At 44.2% G+C, this 19,370-nt stretch overlaps 2 protein-coding genes across 3 annotated transcripts; both read left to right on the plus strand.

Annotated features, from left to right (window-relative positions):
* Nucleotides 1–246: 246 nt before the first annotated feature.
* srsf7a (serine and arginine rich splicing factor 7a) lies at nt 247–7,685 on the plus strand. 2 transcript variants are annotated; one of them, XM_054795350.1, is made up of 8 exons: nt 247–474; nt 1,196–1,422; nt 1,572–1,745; nt 1,823–1,915; nt 2,127–2,168; nt 5,144–5,188; nt 5,368–5,466; nt 6,106–7,685. In XM_054795350.1, the coding sequence occupies exons 2-8, from the start codon at nt 1,199–1,201 to the stop codon at nt 6,197–6,199; spliced, it is 771 nt and encodes a 256-aa protein (XP_054651325.1). In that variant the 5' UTR covers nt 247–474; nt 1,196–1,198; the 3' UTR covers nt 6,200–7,685. The 2 variants fall into 2 exon arrangements, with proteins under 2 accessions (XP_054651325.1, XP_054651326.1); XM_054795351.1 differs by having other exon boundaries at nt 250–474; nt 7,175–7,685.
* Nucleotides 7,686–7,907: 222 nt separating this feature from the next.
* Nucleotides 7,908–15,626, plus strand: LOC129191729 (heterogeneous nuclear ribonucleoprotein L-like). Its single transcript, XM_054795349.1, has 14 exons — nt 7,908–8,088; nt 8,772–8,887; nt 8,974–9,211; nt 9,305–9,390; nt 9,571–9,667; nt 9,753–9,825; nt 12,885–12,917; nt 13,193–13,264; nt 13,334–13,581; nt 13,655–13,776; nt 13,846–14,047; nt 14,128–14,185; nt 14,971–15,081; nt 15,161–15,626. Exons 1-14 carry the CDS (start codon nt 8,011–8,013, stop codon nt 15,217–15,219), a joined length of 1,593 nt encoding a protein of 530 aa, XP_054651324.1. The 5' UTR covers nt 7,908–8,010; the 3' UTR covers nt 15,220–15,626.
* The last annotated feature ends 3,744 nt before the right edge of the window (nt 15,627–19,370 follow it).

The raw sequence follows: 19,370 nt of genomic DNA on the forward strand, positions 1-19,370 counted from the left end.
TCAAGCCAAAATGTGTCTGAGTCTTTCTTTCCTGCAAACATGAACGCGTCATGGAGGGAATACGGTGTTGCGGTGCAGAACTACAAGTAAAATTGGGAGATGATTGTAAATTAATTGGGAAATTAACACATGAGATGAAGAAATATACTGATTGTGTTTGTTGCACATAAGAAAACAACAATATCATTAGGGGAGAAAAATTGTTTGAACGCAATACTTACCGGAAGTGGCGTTTAATAATAGTGCGCAGATGCGGAAGTCACTAGGTCAATTCCCGGACTTCGCTTTTCGTTCGCCAGTGAACCTTCGCCGGAGACATGCGTAATACCTGCTAAAGCTCTCCTGCTGGCTTTTTAAACTCATTTGGTGTTTGGAAGTAATCTAACCGGGGTGAAAGTCAAGTACCTTCTCCAGGCTGGTGTGTCTTTGCACGGCTGGAGGTGAATCAGCTCGAGGCAACCGCGGAAGAATAAGGTAACGCGCGTGGTCGCCATTGTTGTTGGGCAGGCTGAGCGCGAGGCCTTCCGTTGCTACTGTACTTAAACGGGCGAACATGTATCCTCGTTAAACCTATACACCTCTACTATGTCGGTATTTGTAACATAACTGTGATGTTCATTGATGGTGCTGAAATAGGTCTTGAGCAGCGAATAGTTAAATTACGCGAGGCTCCGGTAGCTATAAACAGGACTCGCCATGACCGCAATCGCGAGTCGTTGGTGGTTAGCAAACACCGCTAAACATTATATGTTAATAAGTAACAACATATCGTGGTTTCTGATAATACACTTTTCGAATGTACGTACAGTATTCATGGAGTTGAAAATTGTGTAGGACTAAAGTCATATCTAGGGTATTAGCCTGCAGCTAACAACGCCACACGTTAGCCGTGATGAGCTTGACGTAAATTCCCTCTAGATCGGCGCCACAAACGGCGCCTTATGGATTTCCTTTTAACGTATTCGTTTCAGTTTAAATTGCGGTTGGCAAATCATTTGTGTGCGGTACACATTGTATGAGGATGGAAACCATCAGGTCAAAAAGGCCGCGGTTGGCGCCTTAAGATGGCGCTGCTTCGCTTGCTCAGGGCCTGAGCACACCCAAATTACCGCCTGATTTTTTTTTTTACACCTCAATTTTAATTTTGTTATTTATCACTACGAATGTACCTCTGTCCCCCAAACCCTTCATGCAGGAGATGTCCTACTACTCATCGTCCCGTAGTTCATCCAGGGCCACCGACTGCAAGGTGTACGTCGGTGACCTGGGCAATGGTGCCGCCAAGGGAGAGTTGGAGCGGGCTTTCAGCTACTATGGCCCGTTGAGAACCGTCTGGGTGGCCAGGAACCCACCAGGGTTTGCTTTTGTGGAGTTTGAGGATCCAAGAGATGCAGAAGATGCTGTGAAAGGCATGGATGGAAAGTGAGTACATTGTACACAAGAGAGTGTAACTACTGGTTATTTGTTTTGAGATACGAAAGAGACAATAGTAAAAGAATCAAAGCATGTACTTCCTTTTGCTTGTAAGCCTCAAAGAGTTGAACAATGTCCTGGTCTTGTTTGTTCGACAGACTCCTGTGTGGGTCACGTGTGCGTGTTGAGATGTCAACAGGCATGTCCAGGAAGGGCCGCGGACGCCCCAGCCGTCGGCAGTTTGACCCAAATGACCGGTGTTACCAGTGTGGGGACCGCGGCCATTATGCCTACGACTGCTACCGCTTCAGCAAGCGTGGGCGCCGCAGCAGGTGAAGGGCAACACGCTAGAGGCTGCTTGATGCATTATCTTAAAATTGGGGCAAAACCATAACTTTTTCTCTTGCAGGTCCCGATCCCGTTCTCGGTCAAGGTCCAGGTCTAGATCTCGTGGACGCCGCTATCGCTCCCGTTCTCATTCTCGCAGCCGTAGTCGCAGCAGGTAGAATGACTCAGTAACATCTAGTTTGTCCTATGTAGAAGATTAAATGTAAAAAAAAAAAAAAAAAATACACACTTCGATAACTACTGTTAATGACTTTAACTGCCGGTCATTGTGAGCTGTGGTTGAGATAAGGATTCATTAGCATGATGGGATCGATTGAACAAACTTACCTCTAATTAAATTTTGTGACTTGGATATTTTTTCCTAGGAGCCGTCGCCGCTCTCCATCATACTCTAGGCGCAGGAGTAGGTAAGTCACAATTTGGCCCAATGAGATCTGCATTGCATATTAAGAGTGCGTTCACACGTCTCATCCTGTACTCTGGTTCGGTTCAAAAATGAAAGAAGATGGTTAGTTTGGATTAGTGCAGTATAGTTCACGTTAGCACTTATCACTATTTTTGTCAGCAGACCGTATAATGATAAGCTTTTCATCAGTCACGCCTGGATTGGACTGCGTATGTGTACATTGTCCACACATCTAACAAAGAGGATATGAATTTCATAAAGATGTCAAAAAGGTTGCCGGAGATGTGCTGCAAAAAGACAGTTTCTGACTATAGTCATCCCTCGTTTATCACGGTTAATTGGTTCCAGACCTGACCGCGATAAATGAATTTCCGTTAAGCAGGATTCTTTTTTTTTTTTTTCTTTACCCCTGTCCTGTCCAGCCTTTAAGGCAGATAGAATTGTAGATCTAAATGCCCTCAAGTGCTCAACAGATTTACTCTGCCATGGAGAAGTGTGATATACACTTCCTCTGTTATACAGGATTTATTTGACTTAGATGCTTCTTATTAAGTAAATTTGGAGCGACCGGACCAGAGCAGGAGAGGACAGAAGAAGAGAAGAGAAAAGAAAAAAAAAAAAGGGGGGGGGGGGGGGGGGAAGATAAGAGGGGGACACAAAAAGAGACAAGGACAACAGCAGCAACAACAATTGTGACAACAATAACAGAACAACAGAAACATACAGGACTACATCAGCAAATAAATGTCTGTGATGACTATAAAGACCCTGACGGAAAGGACAAAATAACCACAATGACAATGCTGCATTGAAACAGTCACACATAATAATAGTAATGAAATGATTATCTATGATAGTGATCACAATGACAATACTGCATTGAAACAGTCACACATAATTGTAGTAATTAAATGATTATCTATGATAGTGATCACAATCCCCAAACTGTAATGCATATCATTAAGCAGGATCTATAACAATAAATGAAAACTTTTTGTAGCTATGGCATAGAAAACCTATTTATGAGCTTCTTAATGTTTTTTTTGCCCTGTGGACATGAAATAACATATAGTCACCTTTACATTTTTATTACTCAATATAGTAGGATATAATCAGAGAAAATAAGACATATTAGACATAAATAAGGCAAGAGACTCGTGTTAGTAGTTCCTTGTTTTTTTTTTTTCGAACAGCATACTTCCTGTGGTGGCTATTGTCTCATCAATGTACAGTGTTCGCTCATTTATTGCGAGGGATAAGTTCCCAAAATGGTGTGCAATAAGTGAAATCCGCAAAGTAGCCATCTTTTTTTTCCTTCTTTTTTTCGTAATTATGTTTTAAGGCTGTAAAACCTCTCACCATACACTTTAATGCACTTTTCTCAGAGAGGCAATAACATTTTCTCACATTTCTCTCTTGTTTAAACACGCAAAAGTTCAAGCATTCATTTGAGTGTTAATGATCAACCTACAGGTCGGACACAAGAAATTAACTCCCGTGTATTTCACTGTTGTGACACAGTGCCTTTTCGTCTGGCGCCGTTCTGCTGTACTGTAGCGTTTTTGTATCCTTGTTAAAACATATTGCCGCAGTCCTCCTTCGAACTGAAGATTTGTTTACAAGCTAGAAAGCGAGCAAGCTAGCGATGACACAGGAGAGACGGCAGGGCGACACGGAGATTGGTTGTAGACCAGGGGTGTCAAACTCATGCCATGGAGGGCCGAGACACTGCAGGTTTTCTTTCCAGCCAGTCAATAAAGCAGGTGATTTTAATGATCAACACCTTCGGTCTGAGGGAAGGAGCTCATCAATTAAATCACCTGCTGAAGAAACTGGAGAGAAAACCTACAGCGTCTTGGCCCTCCAGGGCACGAGTTTGACACGTGTTGTAGACCATTGTCAATCAGGACGCAGAAAAAAAATGGGCAGTGCAGACAGAAGGAGGGAAAAGACGCTCAACGTCCCGCAATGCAATACTTAAAGGGCCAGGCTCAGCCTATTATTATTATTATTATTGTTATTATTATTATTGTTATTACAGCGTTCATACGTTGTAATAAAAAAGCAGCACTAAAAAAAATTTCACTCAAGGTGAACCGTGATAGAGCGAGAGAACACGGTATTGTAATGGCGGCTTTAAATGGCTTCACACTCATATTACCCAATATCATAGACAGAAGAGTAAACAAATCATTTAAGATGTAAATAAAACTCAAGCTCGTGTGTCACAGTAAATGTGTTCCCTATAGGACCTTAGTGGGGAGGACAGGAAATTACATTTGTCCCCAACAGTAGCCTATGTTACGATGACTATTATTACTATTGCACCATTTGTGAGATAATTTAAACCTGAAATTAATGCCTGTTCTGGTGATCACGTCTGGTGCCTGTCTCACCATACAATTACTAACACCTAGTGGCCAATGTAGAATACAACATTCACAATTTAGAATGCTTCTTCCACCTTGTATATGTATTTTAGTTCATTTAGCAATTTTTATACTTAAAAATGCTTAATTTACGCCAAGAATAAGTACAATTTCCTTTTAAAATGCTTTTTTAAAAAAACAAACAAACTAATAGACCGTAGTCAACCACAAAGCAGTGATTCACATACATTTTTCAAAACATGCAGTAGAGTGAGGGATGACTGTACTTCACTACATTCTAATTGGCAACATGACCCCTTTTTGTTGAAAAGAGTCATGTATGTTTAATCGCTGCATGTACACTTTGGTGCTTACATTATCACCCTGCTTTCTGGTTTGCTATCACCTAGTTTTGCTTGCATTTGTTGACTTGCCTCACTCAGAACTAGATGCATCTCTCAAGCTGTCTCAGACTGCCTGTTTCGGTTGAGTGGACTGTGTTCGCAACGGGAGCCATACTAAAAGAACAAGGACTTGAATTTGTTTGACCTGGACCAAAAATGACAAGTGTGAATGCACCCTAAACCTCTTGTCATTGCTTTAACAGGTCTGGCTCTCAAGCCCGCTCCAAGTCCAGGACTCCAGTGAGAAGGTAAGAGCTGTCAAACTAGTCGCTTGTTGCCATGTATAAGGTGGAAATGTAAGCTGCGTAGTTAGCTCACTCCCATTCAGCAAATCACAGGTTTAGTCAAGCCCCTAACTATTTATTAACATTGTTGCATTCTGCTGATTTAGTCACATTAAATTGTTTCTCCACCTCCACCTCGACAGTCGCTCCAGGTCTCGTTCTCGGTCCAGATCTGGACCAAGAGGACGCTCCGCCTCCCGTTCCCGCTCTCGATCCCAGTCGGCCAATCACAAGAGGAACAGGTAAACCTCAAGTCTCTCGTGCCCTCGCATAAAGTGTTGAATAGAAGTCTAGGTTTTAGACCCGCCCAGTCCAGCACATAGTACTTGACAGGAAGAGACACTGGGAGGTTCTAGATAATACTGTCAGATATCTCAGCTGCAATTGCAGCTGTTGAATTCCAGGAGATGAGTAGTTCAGCTAGTTACTCCAGTCAGCCATGTTGACCAGGTCTCTTTTTCCAAACCGGGTGTGTGTCACTGCCGCCAAACGCCTTCCATGCTGAGTCAGTGATCCGAGGACCCTCGACGACTCGACCACGCTGACACATCGGAATCATCGGCCTATGCTGTCTGCCATGTTGGCGTGGCAAGGTTTAGACCGCGACGTGTAGGGCTAAATCAGTAAAATTATGTTTCTCTATTTTTCCATTAAGTACAGGTAGTAGCTGAAGAGCGTGTTAACTGTTTAGATGTTCTCTTGTTAAATTCATGTTTACGCTGACCGTGCAGAATGCTAAATGTTGTTCCACTTAATGAATGGGTGATTCCCAGCCCGAGTGTGGCAAGACAAGAGAATTCTGATTTTAAAATACAGTGCAGCAGCTAAAGTTGAGGATTTTTGCAGCACAGTTTTGTTTATTTTTCATATTTTCTTTAAAGTGTGTGCTGGGAGCTGCGCACTGCGTTGACACTGCAGCTGATCCCAGGCCAAGGGTCTGCCAGCTGGCGGTGTGTACATCCTGCGGGAGGGTGACTAGGCGCTGAACTGAGATCAGCCTTCGCCTGGTGTTAGACAGCGAGAACCTCTCCCCGCACAGTGAATGGGTGACCGTCTGTCCAACCGACGCACAAGCTCAGACGAGATCAGCCCGTGCACACTTACAGTTGTTCTCCTAGAGTCACACAGGCCGCCAGCCAGCCGGCAGATCTACCAGAGCGCCGACACGAACAATTCAGAGTTCGACCTTTTAAAATCCATTACCTACCTACCTACCTACCTACCAGACCCCCTACCTACCAGAGCTCTGCGGCCTCTGACTTAGCTTCTGAAAATGAGAGCGAGCTGACCTGAGATCAGTCTTCAAGAGCGTAGTCATCCGTCCTTCAGTGCTTTCATCCTTCGCTTCTCTGTACTTGTTGTTTCTGCCAGTGTCTCCAAAGGTAACAACAACCCCCCTCTCTATACCCCCCCTACCATGACAAGCTCATGTTTTATGGTCAAAGCAAATGCACAGGCTTTATGTACAACGTTGGTGGTGATAGCTAAAACGTGAGAATGAGCATGCTGTGTGTGTGTGTGTGTGTGTGTGTTGTAAATGAATGTTGTCTCAGGAGGCCTCTGGTGCGCACATTTCTGTTGTGCATGCCTTCCAACATAAACGCAAACTATTTTAGGTATACATTTAAATGCTGCAAGTCAGTCAGACTGGTTTTTCGCCTCATGGCTTAGTATCTGTTAAAAAGGATGTAGCTGCAATTTCTCCTCACAGCTCAAATTGTCAACAACTTTTAAGTAGTCAGGTGACAGACTGGTTTCAGTTTGCCCGGGGGTCTATTATTTACCTCTTTGGACCTGGGATACTTAACATGTAAGCTAGTGCACCACTTGTAGGCTTTATACCACAGCAATGAGAGTGTGTGTGTGGGCGGGAGGGGGGGGGGGGTCTCGTGTCATCAGTCTTTCCATTCTCCCTTACAGCACACTAACTTCTCTCTATTTCTGTTTCAGTCGTTCCCGCTCAGCAAGTCCACCACGAAGTCCATCGCCAGCCGCCAACTGAGTGAAAAGACCCCCCTCCCACTCCCAACCCCTGTTTGTTTTTACGGCAGCCCTCCACGTTGTTTCCCATGTGTGGTTATGTTTTATTTTTTTGATTGGCTGAAGGTTTTAGGGCATCCTCCCCGTATAGTTTGTATGAGGTGCAACTCTTACAGTACTTCTGCATGATGCTGAATGTTGCAGTGGGCTTTTAACAGTGACATTTAAACACTTTTTGCTCTTGTCCGCTCATGAAGCAAATGATTCTGGCCCTGCTTTCCTTAATGTACTTTTCTGTGCTGCACTGTCCCACCCCATCTGTGTTTCCCCCTTCTCACAAACTACTGTGTGCTAAAGAGATCCTCTGACCTTCAGTTTGTTCCTGTGTATTTTGATTTTGGAAGGGCTGCTGAAACAGTGGTTCCTGCTTGTACTGTTAAGACAGGGGCAGTTTTATTTTTCAATAAATCTCTCCAACATATCAGTCTTTTCTTGTGGTTATTGCGTGTTTTAACTTTTTTTAAACCCTAAAGCTATTATTGTTACATGTATAAACATGTGTGCACTATATGCAAATAGTATAATAGCAACGTTTGCGTTCTTTGAAAGTCATGACCGGTGAGTGCTGCCCGGTCTTGGCTTCCTATTGGCTGCCGCCCAAGTGACGCGTTGATAGGCAGAGTCCCGTGCCAATCAGAAACTGCAATGCGGAAGTAGAGGGCGTGGGAATAAGCGTCTTGGTTTCCTCGGGCCTTGTCCATTTCAGAGCTTCATCAGTGGCACCAACCTTTTTAACTCGGGGAAACATGGCAACTGCGACGAGCCGGTACTACAGCGAAGATGGCAGGGCGACCAAGAGGCAGAAAACAGACGGAATGGCCACGGTAAGCTACTGGTGTTTGCGCGGACAAAAACGTTGGCAGTGGTCGAGCTTGCCGTCATATCTCCGTAGCCCGCTGGTAAAAAAGTACGCATCATTCGTCAAGTGCGTCTTCATTATTACCTCTTGCTGTTATTAACCAAACTTCCAAACGTGCAATGGCTTTATAAGGCCAAAGTATGTCCAAATTGCCGAGTAGGCTGTAATACGCTCTTTGAATTGCGACGTTTGAGGGCTTTTTGCCCCGCTGGGCCTACTGAGAGAGCCGCTTTGTTCTCGCGCGGATAGCTTTAGTGGTACGTAGCGTCCTGGCTAGCTAACGGCTAAGCTAGCTAGCGCTGGTTTTACGCAGTTATGCGACAAGAAACTTTTTGTTTCGCTGTAAAAGCATATCATGCCAAAAAATGTTTAATCATAATCTGATACAGATTCACCTTTAAACACAAGCAGATGGAGCCAGCTAGCAAGTCAGTGCGTTTGGTCAGTAAACCCACCCCCATTGGTAAACGTTAGCACAACATGGCATACTCCTCTTTGAAGAGCAGACGATTGAGTGTGCATGTAAAATGCTTTAGTGTAGTATGATTGTAAAACGTGACGCTCGTCTGTTCAATATGGCGACGAGGTGGCCAGTGACTCACAGCATGCTCGAGATGGTGCTGAATTTCGTTTCTCACTCTGTGGTAGGGGTATGAAGATCCCCACAAGACACTCCCATCCGTCGTGGTGCATGTCCGAGGACTGGTGGATGGTGTTACGGAGGCAGACCTAGTGGAGGCCCTGCAGGAATTTGGAGCCATCAGGTAAAGAAAGTAATAATGACAGAAGACATGCGCTCGTTAACTAGTCAATCTGGGGCTTACTTTGTTCAATGGTGATATTGTTGCAGCTATGTGGTAGTGATGCCCAAAAAGCGGCAGGCTCTGGTCGAGTACGAGGACATGAACGGCTCGTCCACAGCGGTGACCTACGGCGCAGACAATCAAGTTTACATAGCAGGTCACCCGGCCTTTGTCAACTACTCCACCAGCCAGAAGATCTCCAGGCCTGGGGACTCAGATGACTCCAGGAGTGTCAACAATGTCCTCCTGCTCACCATCATGAACCCTATCTACCCCATCACAACGGTGAGCTTGACAGCGTCCGTTCTGTGCTGTGGACAGCAGTTTTTTTGTGTGTTTTTTTAAACCTTAACATTTTTTTCTTTCCCCCCCACACAGGAGGTTCTCTACACCATCTGCAACAACTGCGGCCCTGTACAAAGAATTGTTATCTTTAGGAAGAATGGTGTGCAGGCCATGGTGGAATATCCTTTTATTTGCTCTGTTAGACAATTAGTTTTACGATAAAGCGCACTTTCAGACGAGCTTGGCTGCTTTAAAGTACGAACAATCCTGTTACACACCACATGGAGACATGCTGTGGTGTCACTGGTTTCTCATAATATGTAAGCAATACCCAACCCTATCCTTAACCCTGTCATTACATTTGACTCCGTGCAAAGCGCCCAACGAGCCAAAGCGTCTCTCAATGGTGCTGACATCTACTCGGGCTGCTGCACTTTGAAGATTGAATACGCCAAGGTACTGTCGGTCGGCCCTCGCGTGATAACCAGTGTATTCTTACGATACTTATCAAATAACATGGAACTGCATCTTCTTTCCTCAGCCCACTCGATTGAACGTGTTCAAGAATGACCAGGACACTTGGGACTACACCAACCCCAATCTGGGTGGCCCAGGTAACACCCCTCTCACACACACACCAACATGTTTTTCAACATGTGCTTAGTACACACTCGCACAACCACATTGCATCGAGCTAGCAGAAGGAACACTCACATCTAAAGCAGCAAGCACTGTTGTGCCGTGACATCTTGCACATAAACCCACCTTTAAGCGAGCTATGCAGTGAACTGCCCCAGCGACTGTGTGCCGGGAATGTCAGAACAGAGCGTTTGACCTTTTTTACTTTGACAACTATAGCCCACACCTGCTGAGTCCACCTGAATAAATGTTGATTTAGTGCACGGGCGCCGTTTTATAATTTACTATGAGGCACAAATGTAAAAATCAACTCCTGTGAAGATTAAGATGTAAAAGCAGAACGGAAAAAAAAAACAAGTACAACTTGTACTACGCAAGCGTAAAAAGTGAAGCGGTGTCAACAGCATAAAAGAGTCAACTTTGCTGACAAGTGAGGACGTGTGTGGAGTGTTTTTTGAGTCTTAAGTCAGCAGCACTCCCACCTAAAGCAAGGTATGTTTACCTAATGTGAGCACACTCAATTGCACCTTGTGTGCGACATGATTGGAAAAGGTAGGCCAGGGCCCGGCACCATTCCATGCCCACGTGCCACATAGCGAAGGCATAGAATGACTGGAATGCAAACGCTTCCTTGCTGATTGTAAATCATAACTCACACCATTCATAATATAAGCAAAATAGAAAGACCAAAAGTCAAACCCACAGCATGCCCACTCACCTGTAACGACCGTGTGTGCATAACACAGATGTATTTAATCAATTTGAAAATGACCCTGCACAAAATAATCTGAACTGCTCCAAATAGGACTGGAAATATTCCACAAAGTCAAAGAAATTGCAGTAATACAGCAGAACAAAATCTGTCAATTAATACGATCGCTCCGATTGCAAGTAATTGACAATGACAACCTTGGACAAAAGGGATGCAAATAAGACTAGAAATATTCCAGAGTCATAGAAATTGCAGTAATACAGCAGAATAGAATGTGCCATCGCCCCACTTGCAAGTAATTGAGAGTGGCAATCTTGTACAAAATAAATAGGACTCCAAATAAGGAAAATCATCAAAACAGCTCCAAATAAGACTGGAAACACAAGGTTATAAAAATTACATTAATTACAAATTGATCTATAACCTTGTCAAATGATTAGTCCTATCCTAAAAGTATTTTTCATGCACATTTTTCCCAATTTTATCTTTTATTGGATGGACTTTTATTGGATTAGGGACCTGACTCAGAGGTTTGTTACAAAAGCCAAACAATATTGTTGGTCAAGCTGTGTATTAAAGTAAATTCAGCAATACTTTGGTTGCATAATTTTTAATGCTTTGAAAAGCTATTTTCATAACCATATTCAATTCCACAAAATCATGTTTGTAACAAAAGCTAATTATTTATAAAAATAAAATAAAAAAAGAGGATCAAGTGGGAAGCCCAAAAATGTAGATCGGGACATCCCTAATTAAAACAGCTGCATAGAATGCGTCAATTTATTGATGCAATCACCCTACTTGCAAATTTGACAGCAGCAACCTTGTACAAAATATTCACGATGGCTCCAAATAAGAACAGAAATATTCCACAAAGTCACAGAAATTGCAGTAAAACAGCAGAGCTGAAGTGATGTCATCACTCCTTCAGCAGCAGACTGTTACACCCACGGCGTAAGGAGAGGTTCCGCAGGTCCTTCATACCGACCGCTGTCAGGCTCTACAACACCTGCACCACCTGAAGTATGTAGTAGTCACTATGTATTCTTTACTTGCGCATCTTGCTTGCTGCTGTAACAAGTGAATTTCCCTGCTGTGGGATTAATAAAGTACAATACAATACAATACAATCAAGTGTGAGTGGGGGGGGGGGCACGAGCGTCCTACCGTGAGTGCGCTGAGTGTTTGCGTTCTCGGCCACACAGTCGCACGGTGGATCTTGTCTAATGTGCACTTCAATCTTTGAACTTCTTTCCTTGAGTCTTTTTCCTCGTGACCATAACACCCGCAGTTAAATTGCGTGCTTGTGACACAGCCAGGGCATAAACACAGTAACACGTGCAGGAGGGGGCCGCAGACACACGCCGTCATCACCGTGCGTGTCCTCCCTTCACTGAGGCCATGCCCACTCACCACACCCTAAGATTCGAACGAGGCTGTCAGGCAGCAAACATGAAGACTCTGTAGGTCTGATTCCTCACTCACACCTGAGCCTCGACGACAACGCACACGTCTTGAAGGCGCCGAGCTACGCTTGGTCCCTCTCCTCAGACAAATCTTCACCACCACCACTCCCATGAGAACATGGAGGCTGACACCACTGAGATCTAACTGATGCGCCAACACAACACACTGCAACTGATCCAATAGACGGCACCATGGAGACAACTGATGAAGACAAAAGACACTGCTGACAACACCATCCCAACACGCAGCCCACTCAGGCCCATTTGTGCTGAACTCTGCTCTACATGCATCCTGTCTCGCTGCTTTGTCTCCCATCTTTCAGAGTCTAGAAGCTGACTAAGTCCTCCTCCCGTGCGAGGAGGCCGCTTTGCGCCTCCGAGGGGGGCGTCTAAGCGGACCGTCCCAAAAGGGAACCAAAAGGGACCCGAAAGTCGGACCGAGCCACCGAGTTAGAAGGCGTGGTGGCGAGTTGTTTCCCCCGCAAAAGAGGCACAGGCTAGGAGTGTGGGATGAAATTAGTGGCATGGTGAAACTACTGCAGCCTTCCTCTCTGTGTGTGAGCATGCAGTAAGTAACAGCACCACACCCCCCTCCCCCAACAACGAGCAGCACCCAACATGGACACACCTGACTGACACCACCATGATTGGAACCCCCGCTGGCGCCATGTGACAGCCTTTACATTCATGTAGGATGTGCTGAGCGCCACTATCAGGCCACCATTATGTTGATTTAACGCCAGCCGCAAACTTGTGTGTGTGTTTGATGGCGCCCCCGTGCTAGTATTGTTAGCATGTGATTGTTGACGTGGCCTCCTCTCTGAATGTGTGTGATTTAATTTGTGTACCTGTACAGATGGTGATGCAGATGGCAATGGCAGCAACGCAGGTGTGTGTCTGCATACACTTAGTCTTACTTTTACACACCCAGCCATGTGTCACTGTTTGACCCCTCCCCTCCACATCATCAGCACCCACCCATCTGTCTTCCCCTGTTGACGCCCCTAATCCACCGGCCCCGCTAATTAGGCAAACGTGTTCACAGGAGTGCTTTTGTAGAGGGCGGGGCCAAACTAAAGGAAATCATGTGTGTGGCTTTTTTGTTTTATTTCCTCTCCGCTGGCACTCACACGTGACGCAGTGAAGTCTTTGTTCTCTCCTCAGACGACATGAACGCCAACCCCAACAAGCGCCAGCGCCAGCCAGCCCTGCTGGGCGACCACCCCCCAGATTACGGTAAGGCGTTAAAAATAAAAATTTGGTAAAAATATCTTTTTCTAATATCTTCTCTGCCTCGCTCTCCAGGAGGCGGTTACCACGGCTATGACGAGAGTTACGGTTCCGCCCCCTACGAGGGCCGCCGCATGGGCCCCCCGATGAGGGGCCGCGGGGGCAGAAACTACGGACCCAGCTACGGACCGCCTCCCCCTCCCCCCGGTGAGTACGGAGCCCACGCTGACTCGCCGGTGGTCATGGTTTACGGGCTGGAGCCGGCCAAGATGAACGCTGACCGGGTCTTCAACATCTTCTGTCTCTATGGCAACGTGGAGCGGGTCAGTGTGGCGTGTGACGCGGCCTTAAGCTTGTTTCTTTACCGCTGATCTAACGAGGCCGCCTTCCTCACAGGTGAAGTTCATGAAGAGCAAACCCGGCGCCGCCATGGTGGAGATGGGCGACTGCTACGGCGTGGACCGCGCCATCACGCACCTCAACAGCAACTTCCTGTTTGGACAGAAGCTCAACGTTTGGTGAGCACACACTCACTTGATGATGATCTTGATCTCCTCCATACAAACCTCTGCCCGCGTCCCATGCAGCGTGTCCAAGCAGCAGGCCATTGTTCCCGGTCAGTGCTACGAGCTGGAGGATGGCTCCAGCAGCTTCAAGGACTTCCACGGCTCCAGGAACAACCGCTTCACGTCTCCGGAACAGGCTGCCAAAAACCGCATCCAGCACCCGAGCAACGTGCTGCACTTCTTCAACGCGCAGCCTGAAGTCACGGCAGAGATCTTCTCTCAGGTGACCGACAATCTGGTGTCATCATCATCATCGTGGTGTCTCCATCGTTTTTGTTTACTGAAACAAGTTTTTCTTTACAGATCTGTGACGAGATTGGCGTCAAGGCTCCTGTCAATGTCAAAATGTTCACAGGAAGGAGTAAGTTGACACCGTTTGTAAATTCCAATTTCTCCTGGGAATCCAATGTATGTGTGATATATGCAAGTTGACGTTTTAGCATCCATCAGTGACAAACATCAACAGTTCACATTATTCTCTTGGCAACGTGACACACAGCAGATGCCACATAAAATAACACAATTTATTTTCACATGTCGATTATTGCTGCTAAATGATCTCACAACAGGCACAATAATCCCTAACACGGGCTACTGTAGCGGCCGTAACTCACTGAAAGCTAACTCTACTCTGAACCTCAGATGTCACTTCCTGTCCACGCCACTAGAACACATTTACAGAAACACACACGAGCACGAGTCTTATTTGTGTCTTAAATGTCCTCTCTTCCCTAATGTCTACTATATTAGGTAATAGGGGTGTAAAGGTGACTCTAGGGATATATTTAGGTGGTGGGTCTGGAATAAAGTAACAGCAACAGCGATGAACGAGGTATTTCTGTAATATAAAATGTAGCGTAAAAAGGTACTTTAATTATTATGCTTTGTAATTAGAGATGCTTGATGTTGGCTTAGTAACCAATATTGTCCAGCACTTCATTACCGATATTTGCAATGCAAAGGCCAAACTTGGAAATAATGCCACACTGTGGACACGTCATGCCTCTCGCACCAATATCATTAAAAGAAAAAAAAACAATACCGATATAAACCACTATTTAATTTTTATGCCAAAGTTGGACATCCTTATTTTATAAACGTGCTCTTGGAATTTGCTTCCTAAAGTGATTTTGTTTCCTGTGCCAGGCGGATCAGCTCCAAGTGACCGCAGCGCATCTGGCCTGCTGGAGTGGGAGTCCATCAACGACGCCATGGAGGCCCTGTCTATGATGAACCACTATCAGATGAAGAACGCAAGTAGGTCCTCCAGTTGAGTGCTTAAGTCGAGCTTACTGGTCTTGCCTGTTGACTAATTGTCGCCTCCCCGTCGTTGCAGCTGGTCCATATCCATACACCCTCAAGCTCTGCTTCTCTACCGTTCAACACAACAACTAAAACGCTGCCCCTCTTGAAAAATTGGGCTTGGCTTCATTTCCACACGACGTGTACTCTTGACAACTACCAGTTCTGTGGCTCACAGTGCATTTGTGTCTTGGGAAGTTCAATGTTATTTAAGTGTGGTTTCTACTATCAGCCTTCCAGTCTGCAGTTGTCATTCTCCTTGTTTTTAGTTTTTATTTTGTTGCTTTCTTCATCTCCACTCGACGCTAGTTCATTTGAAAGAATTGATTTTAGGCTGGACGTGGAACGCCGGACAACGTGCTTTTTAAAGTTGTCTATTGGAGCTTTTATGATGTCAGTTGTTTTTTGTATTTTGATTACTGCTTCGTGGGTTCTGACGTCGTGTCTAACATGGACGATTGTTTTGTTGTAAGAAAATTAAAAACAAAATGAAAAGTTTATTTGGCCTTTCACTTGAATTTTTTCAATTTCTACTTGGTGGTGTCTCCTCTACCAGGTTAGTGACTTGTCCTCGTGGCAGAGAAATGATATTAGGCGACCGGTACCTGTAAAGAAACTGTGTGTTGGGAGCCCCACTCACGCTGTAAGAGGCTTCCACCTGTGGTACCAGAAGAAAAGCAGAAAAGACCTGAAAAATGCGATTTTGCGACAAGTTCGGACAGGGGCATAGCTCTGAATTACGGCCCTTGACCCCACCATAAACCTACCACTGCTGGCTCCCTTACACAATGTAGCCCGTCCTTAAGATGTTTGACGATTTTTGGATTGTGGCGTTTTAAACTTTTGAGCCCCATAGTATTGGAATCCAAACATGACTTCAAAATACTGCTTTAGGCTACTCTCATTATAGACAATCACACAAGCCTTGAGTCAGAGTTGACTTTTAAAAGAAATGTAGACGGATTTAAATGCTACAACGCTGCATCCATGAACAATAAACAGCCACAAAAGTATACATACAGTTATGAAAAATAAACTATACAATATGTTACTTAGAGGGTCGCTATTTGATTTAGAGCGCTTAGGATTCTACTGCCACCTCGTGGCTGGCTGGTCACATGACCATATTATGCTGGACCGTACATTTGACTCCAGTTATCACTAAATGCGTCCAACTTAAGGTATTCATACAGGATGAGGGGAAAGTGCGAACACTGTCCCCCATTACAAGTTAAGCAGCCCAGATTCCCACATTTGGGAGTGGTGCAAACATTCTACACTGCGAGAGTGGCTGTTGACCGCTAACTAGAAGTCGCGCTGATCGGAGTCAGCCAATCACATGCGAGTCTGTCTAACACCCCGGAAATTGAAACACCTTTTCGCTAGATCCGGCGACATTCCAACCCCCCTTAACACATTTTCTCAAAAGATGGGAAGCGAGTCGCAGCTAGAAACCCTTTTTTACCCAGTTACCTGGGGAGGAGCGCAGCCCAGCTACACAGTGCTTATTAGATATGCAAATAGCATCACGTCACGTTGTGCACGCTGCCTGCACGTGAGTGCGTCAGTATAAACAAAAAAGAAACAAAACACACAAACATGTGAATGACCCCTGCCGGAGAGCAGCAGCATTGAGCAGTCGAAATGAGAAGAGTCAGTCCGTCGTTATCAACAAAATGAACCAATTAAGGAAACGAAGCAGCATTTCGATGCACTTTTCTCTCGTGGCAGACAGTAAGGCTAAAATGTTCTGTATTATTGACAATGTTCTTCTGTCGAAATGTTGGTAGTAAAAGCTGTTTTGCACGGAAATTCATCGTGGCCTGCTTTTTTAAAAAATGTTTATACGTGTTCAAGTCATAATTTACACACATACACATTTTTTTTCCAATCAACTTTATTAAACAGTGCATCAAACCATGGGCATTAAAAAATAACAGTTGGATAACAAAAACACATAAAATAAATCATACAATAAATCATACAGAAATCGAGATTAAAGAAATAAAAACGTACCAGAAAAGTGATAAATAAATAAATTTAAAAAATCTCTCTCTATATATATATATATAAAAAAAAATAATAATTAAAGTAAGATACACCATGACATGACATGACATGAAAATGAGTAATGAAAATTAAATTGAAATAAGGATATTGAAGTGGGAGCACCGATTTATTTATCTTGATAGTTTTCTTGTTATTAGCACATACACATAATTTGTACAAGGGTAATTCAAAATAGTGACGTCAAAGCAGAGTGATATGGCGCCCCCCTGTGGAATATTTACAGTGGCCTCTATAGAGAGGTTGGTCCAGTTTGAATGCACTGATCTAAAAAAAAGACTGGATCGAGCAACCTATTGTTTTCACGCGCCAAAATTTGAAGCCAGATTTTTTCGATCGCCGCCATCTTGGTGAGACCACCTTACGCGCCACAGCTTTGTGATTGTGCTGGTATACGAACACAGAATTAGTGAAAAATCATCAAAAACATCAGGAGTGCCAGTGAAGGAAGCGAGGATGAGGAAACACAACTTAAAAAGCACTTCCCAAGAACCTTCCACTCGTAAGTACTTTTACTTGGCACCTTTTTTGACCTGATATATGTGCCACTACTTGAACGGCTTTGCTTTGAAAAGTTCTCGAAATGTAACCAAAAGTTAAAGTATGAACTTTGATGGGTGGTTTTGCAAGAATTTTCTAGTTACACCTTCCTGTAACAAATAGGCCTTTTTTTGGTGCCTAGCCTAGCAATCAATGATAAAATTATTTCTATGCAGTTTTTTACAGTAGGCTTTGAGTATTTGCACTTATCTAATGTCTTTTTGTACCAAAAAACAGCTTTTTTAAAAGCTACCACAACTACCAAGTTACATTAATTCTGATACCACACATGATTCACGCAAAGGTAGAAGACATGTGACAAAATTTCTGCTTTCTTCCTGCCTTAACCTTATCCTGAGATTAAAAAAAATAATGGTTTACCGTAGGAAAATAATTAGACAAAGATAGACTTTAAATTCCGTACGTAAACAATGTTTGCAGGCTGCCACACAGCCAATTTTTCGTCCGTCTCGAAGCTAAAATACATCTTACTAGCTTGATAAATGACACAAAAGCGTATAAATCTGAGTAGTTATAACCTTTAGCAGTTGATTTTGGTGGCTATACGATCAATCGAAGTTTTACCAGTGCGTTGCCATACTGTTGTCTCACAGCAAAGTGGTCTCACCAAGATGGCCGCCGCAAATTTCCATTGGCTTCAAAAATAAAACAATAGAAGCTCGATCCTGTCTTTTTTTTTAGATCAGTGTTTGAATGTTGACCAGTAGAGAGAAAAAAAAGAAAAAAAAGGGAAAATGATAATAATAATAATGTTGACCAGTAGAGGGCACTGCGGACTGCGGATAAAAGTTGTACAGAACTACTAGGCTTGTTATTATGGTTCATGGTTTTAATCCTGAACATGCATGAGTCTAACAGTAGCACATCACATAGTACAATTCACAATTTTGCATGTCCAAAAAGGAGTAGGAAGAAGCAAAGCTTATTTAATCCTACCCCTCATCAGTTTCACATCAGTTGCAATACATTTATTCACCTCTTGTTCTTCCAAGTGTACTTTGTAGGTCTACATGACAATGTAGTGCAATCATAGCCAAGGTTTTTACTTACTAAAAGGAAGCTAGAGGCTTAATAATAACTGATAGAATATATCCACGACCCACAGAACAAAGCTGTGCTAGTAATGTCTTACGCTTGTTTTTAATATTTTACTTTTTATACGGCAGAGTGTCATTACAGCTTTAGTTCATCAGGAAGTGACGGGAAGTGACGGTGGGCGTCCCGAGCAGGAGAGCTAGGCTCAGTGCTAGCTGTGAGTTTGGAGAGAGTTGGGAAGTGTGTTTATGTTGGCGTGGATGTAAAGTCCTGCAGTGTTCTCCGCTGTTAATAAAGCCATTAAAGTGCATCGGCGACGTGAGTCTCTCCTTCCCCACAACAAGCGGCATTACAGTATTGACCAGTGCACACCAGGAAATAAACGGTGTCATTTCTTACAGGCATTGGCTGGACAGCTATGTAGTGGGGCTTGTTTAACCTTTGCCTTGTGGGCAAGCAGGAAGGAGAGACAAGACGTGTGCGTGTGTTCTGAGATGCTCTCTGGTGGCCGCGTTCAATAAATAAAGTTGGCAGAAGCAACAGGAGAAGTTTCCTTCTTTGCTTCGGAGCTGAATAACACT

Source organism: Dunckerocampus dactyliophorus, chromosome 12 (genome assembly GCF_027744805.1).
Source record: "Dunckerocampus dactyliophorus isolate RoL2022-P2 chromosome 12, RoL_Ddac_1.1, whole genome shotgun sequence".
In the NCBI taxonomy this organism is placed as follows: Eukaryota; Metazoa; Chordata; class Actinopteri; order Syngnathiformes; family Syngnathidae; genus Dunckerocampus; species Dunckerocampus dactyliophorus.

Excerpts from the sequence above, each read along its gene's own strand:
- srsf7a (XM_054795350.1), top strand. The coding sequence starts at position 1,199 with ATGTCCTACTACTCATCGTCCCGTAGTTCATCCAGGGCCACCGACTGC. Across the intron at positions 1,423-1,571 it reads GTGAAAGGCATGGATGGAAA|ACTCCTGTGTGGGTCACGTG; the intron begins GTGAGTACATTG and ends TTTGTTCGACAG. Across the intron at positions 2,169-5,143 it reads TACTCTAGGCGCAGGAGTAG|GTCTGGCTCTCAAGCCCGCT; the intron begins GTAAGTCACAAT and ends TTGCTTTAACAG.
- LOC129191729 (XM_054795349.1), top strand. The coding sequence starts at position 8,011 with ATGGCAACTGCGACGAGCCGGTACTACAGCGAAGATGGCAGGGCGACC. Across the intron at positions 9,212-9,304 it reads CTATCTACCCCATCACAACG|GAGGTTCTCTACACCATCTG; the intron begins GTGAGCTTGACA and ends CCCCCCACACAG. Across the intron at positions 13,265-13,333 it reads CGACCACCCCCCAGATTACG|GAGGCGGTTACCACGGCTAT; the intron begins GTAAGGCGTTAA and ends CTCGCTCTCCAG.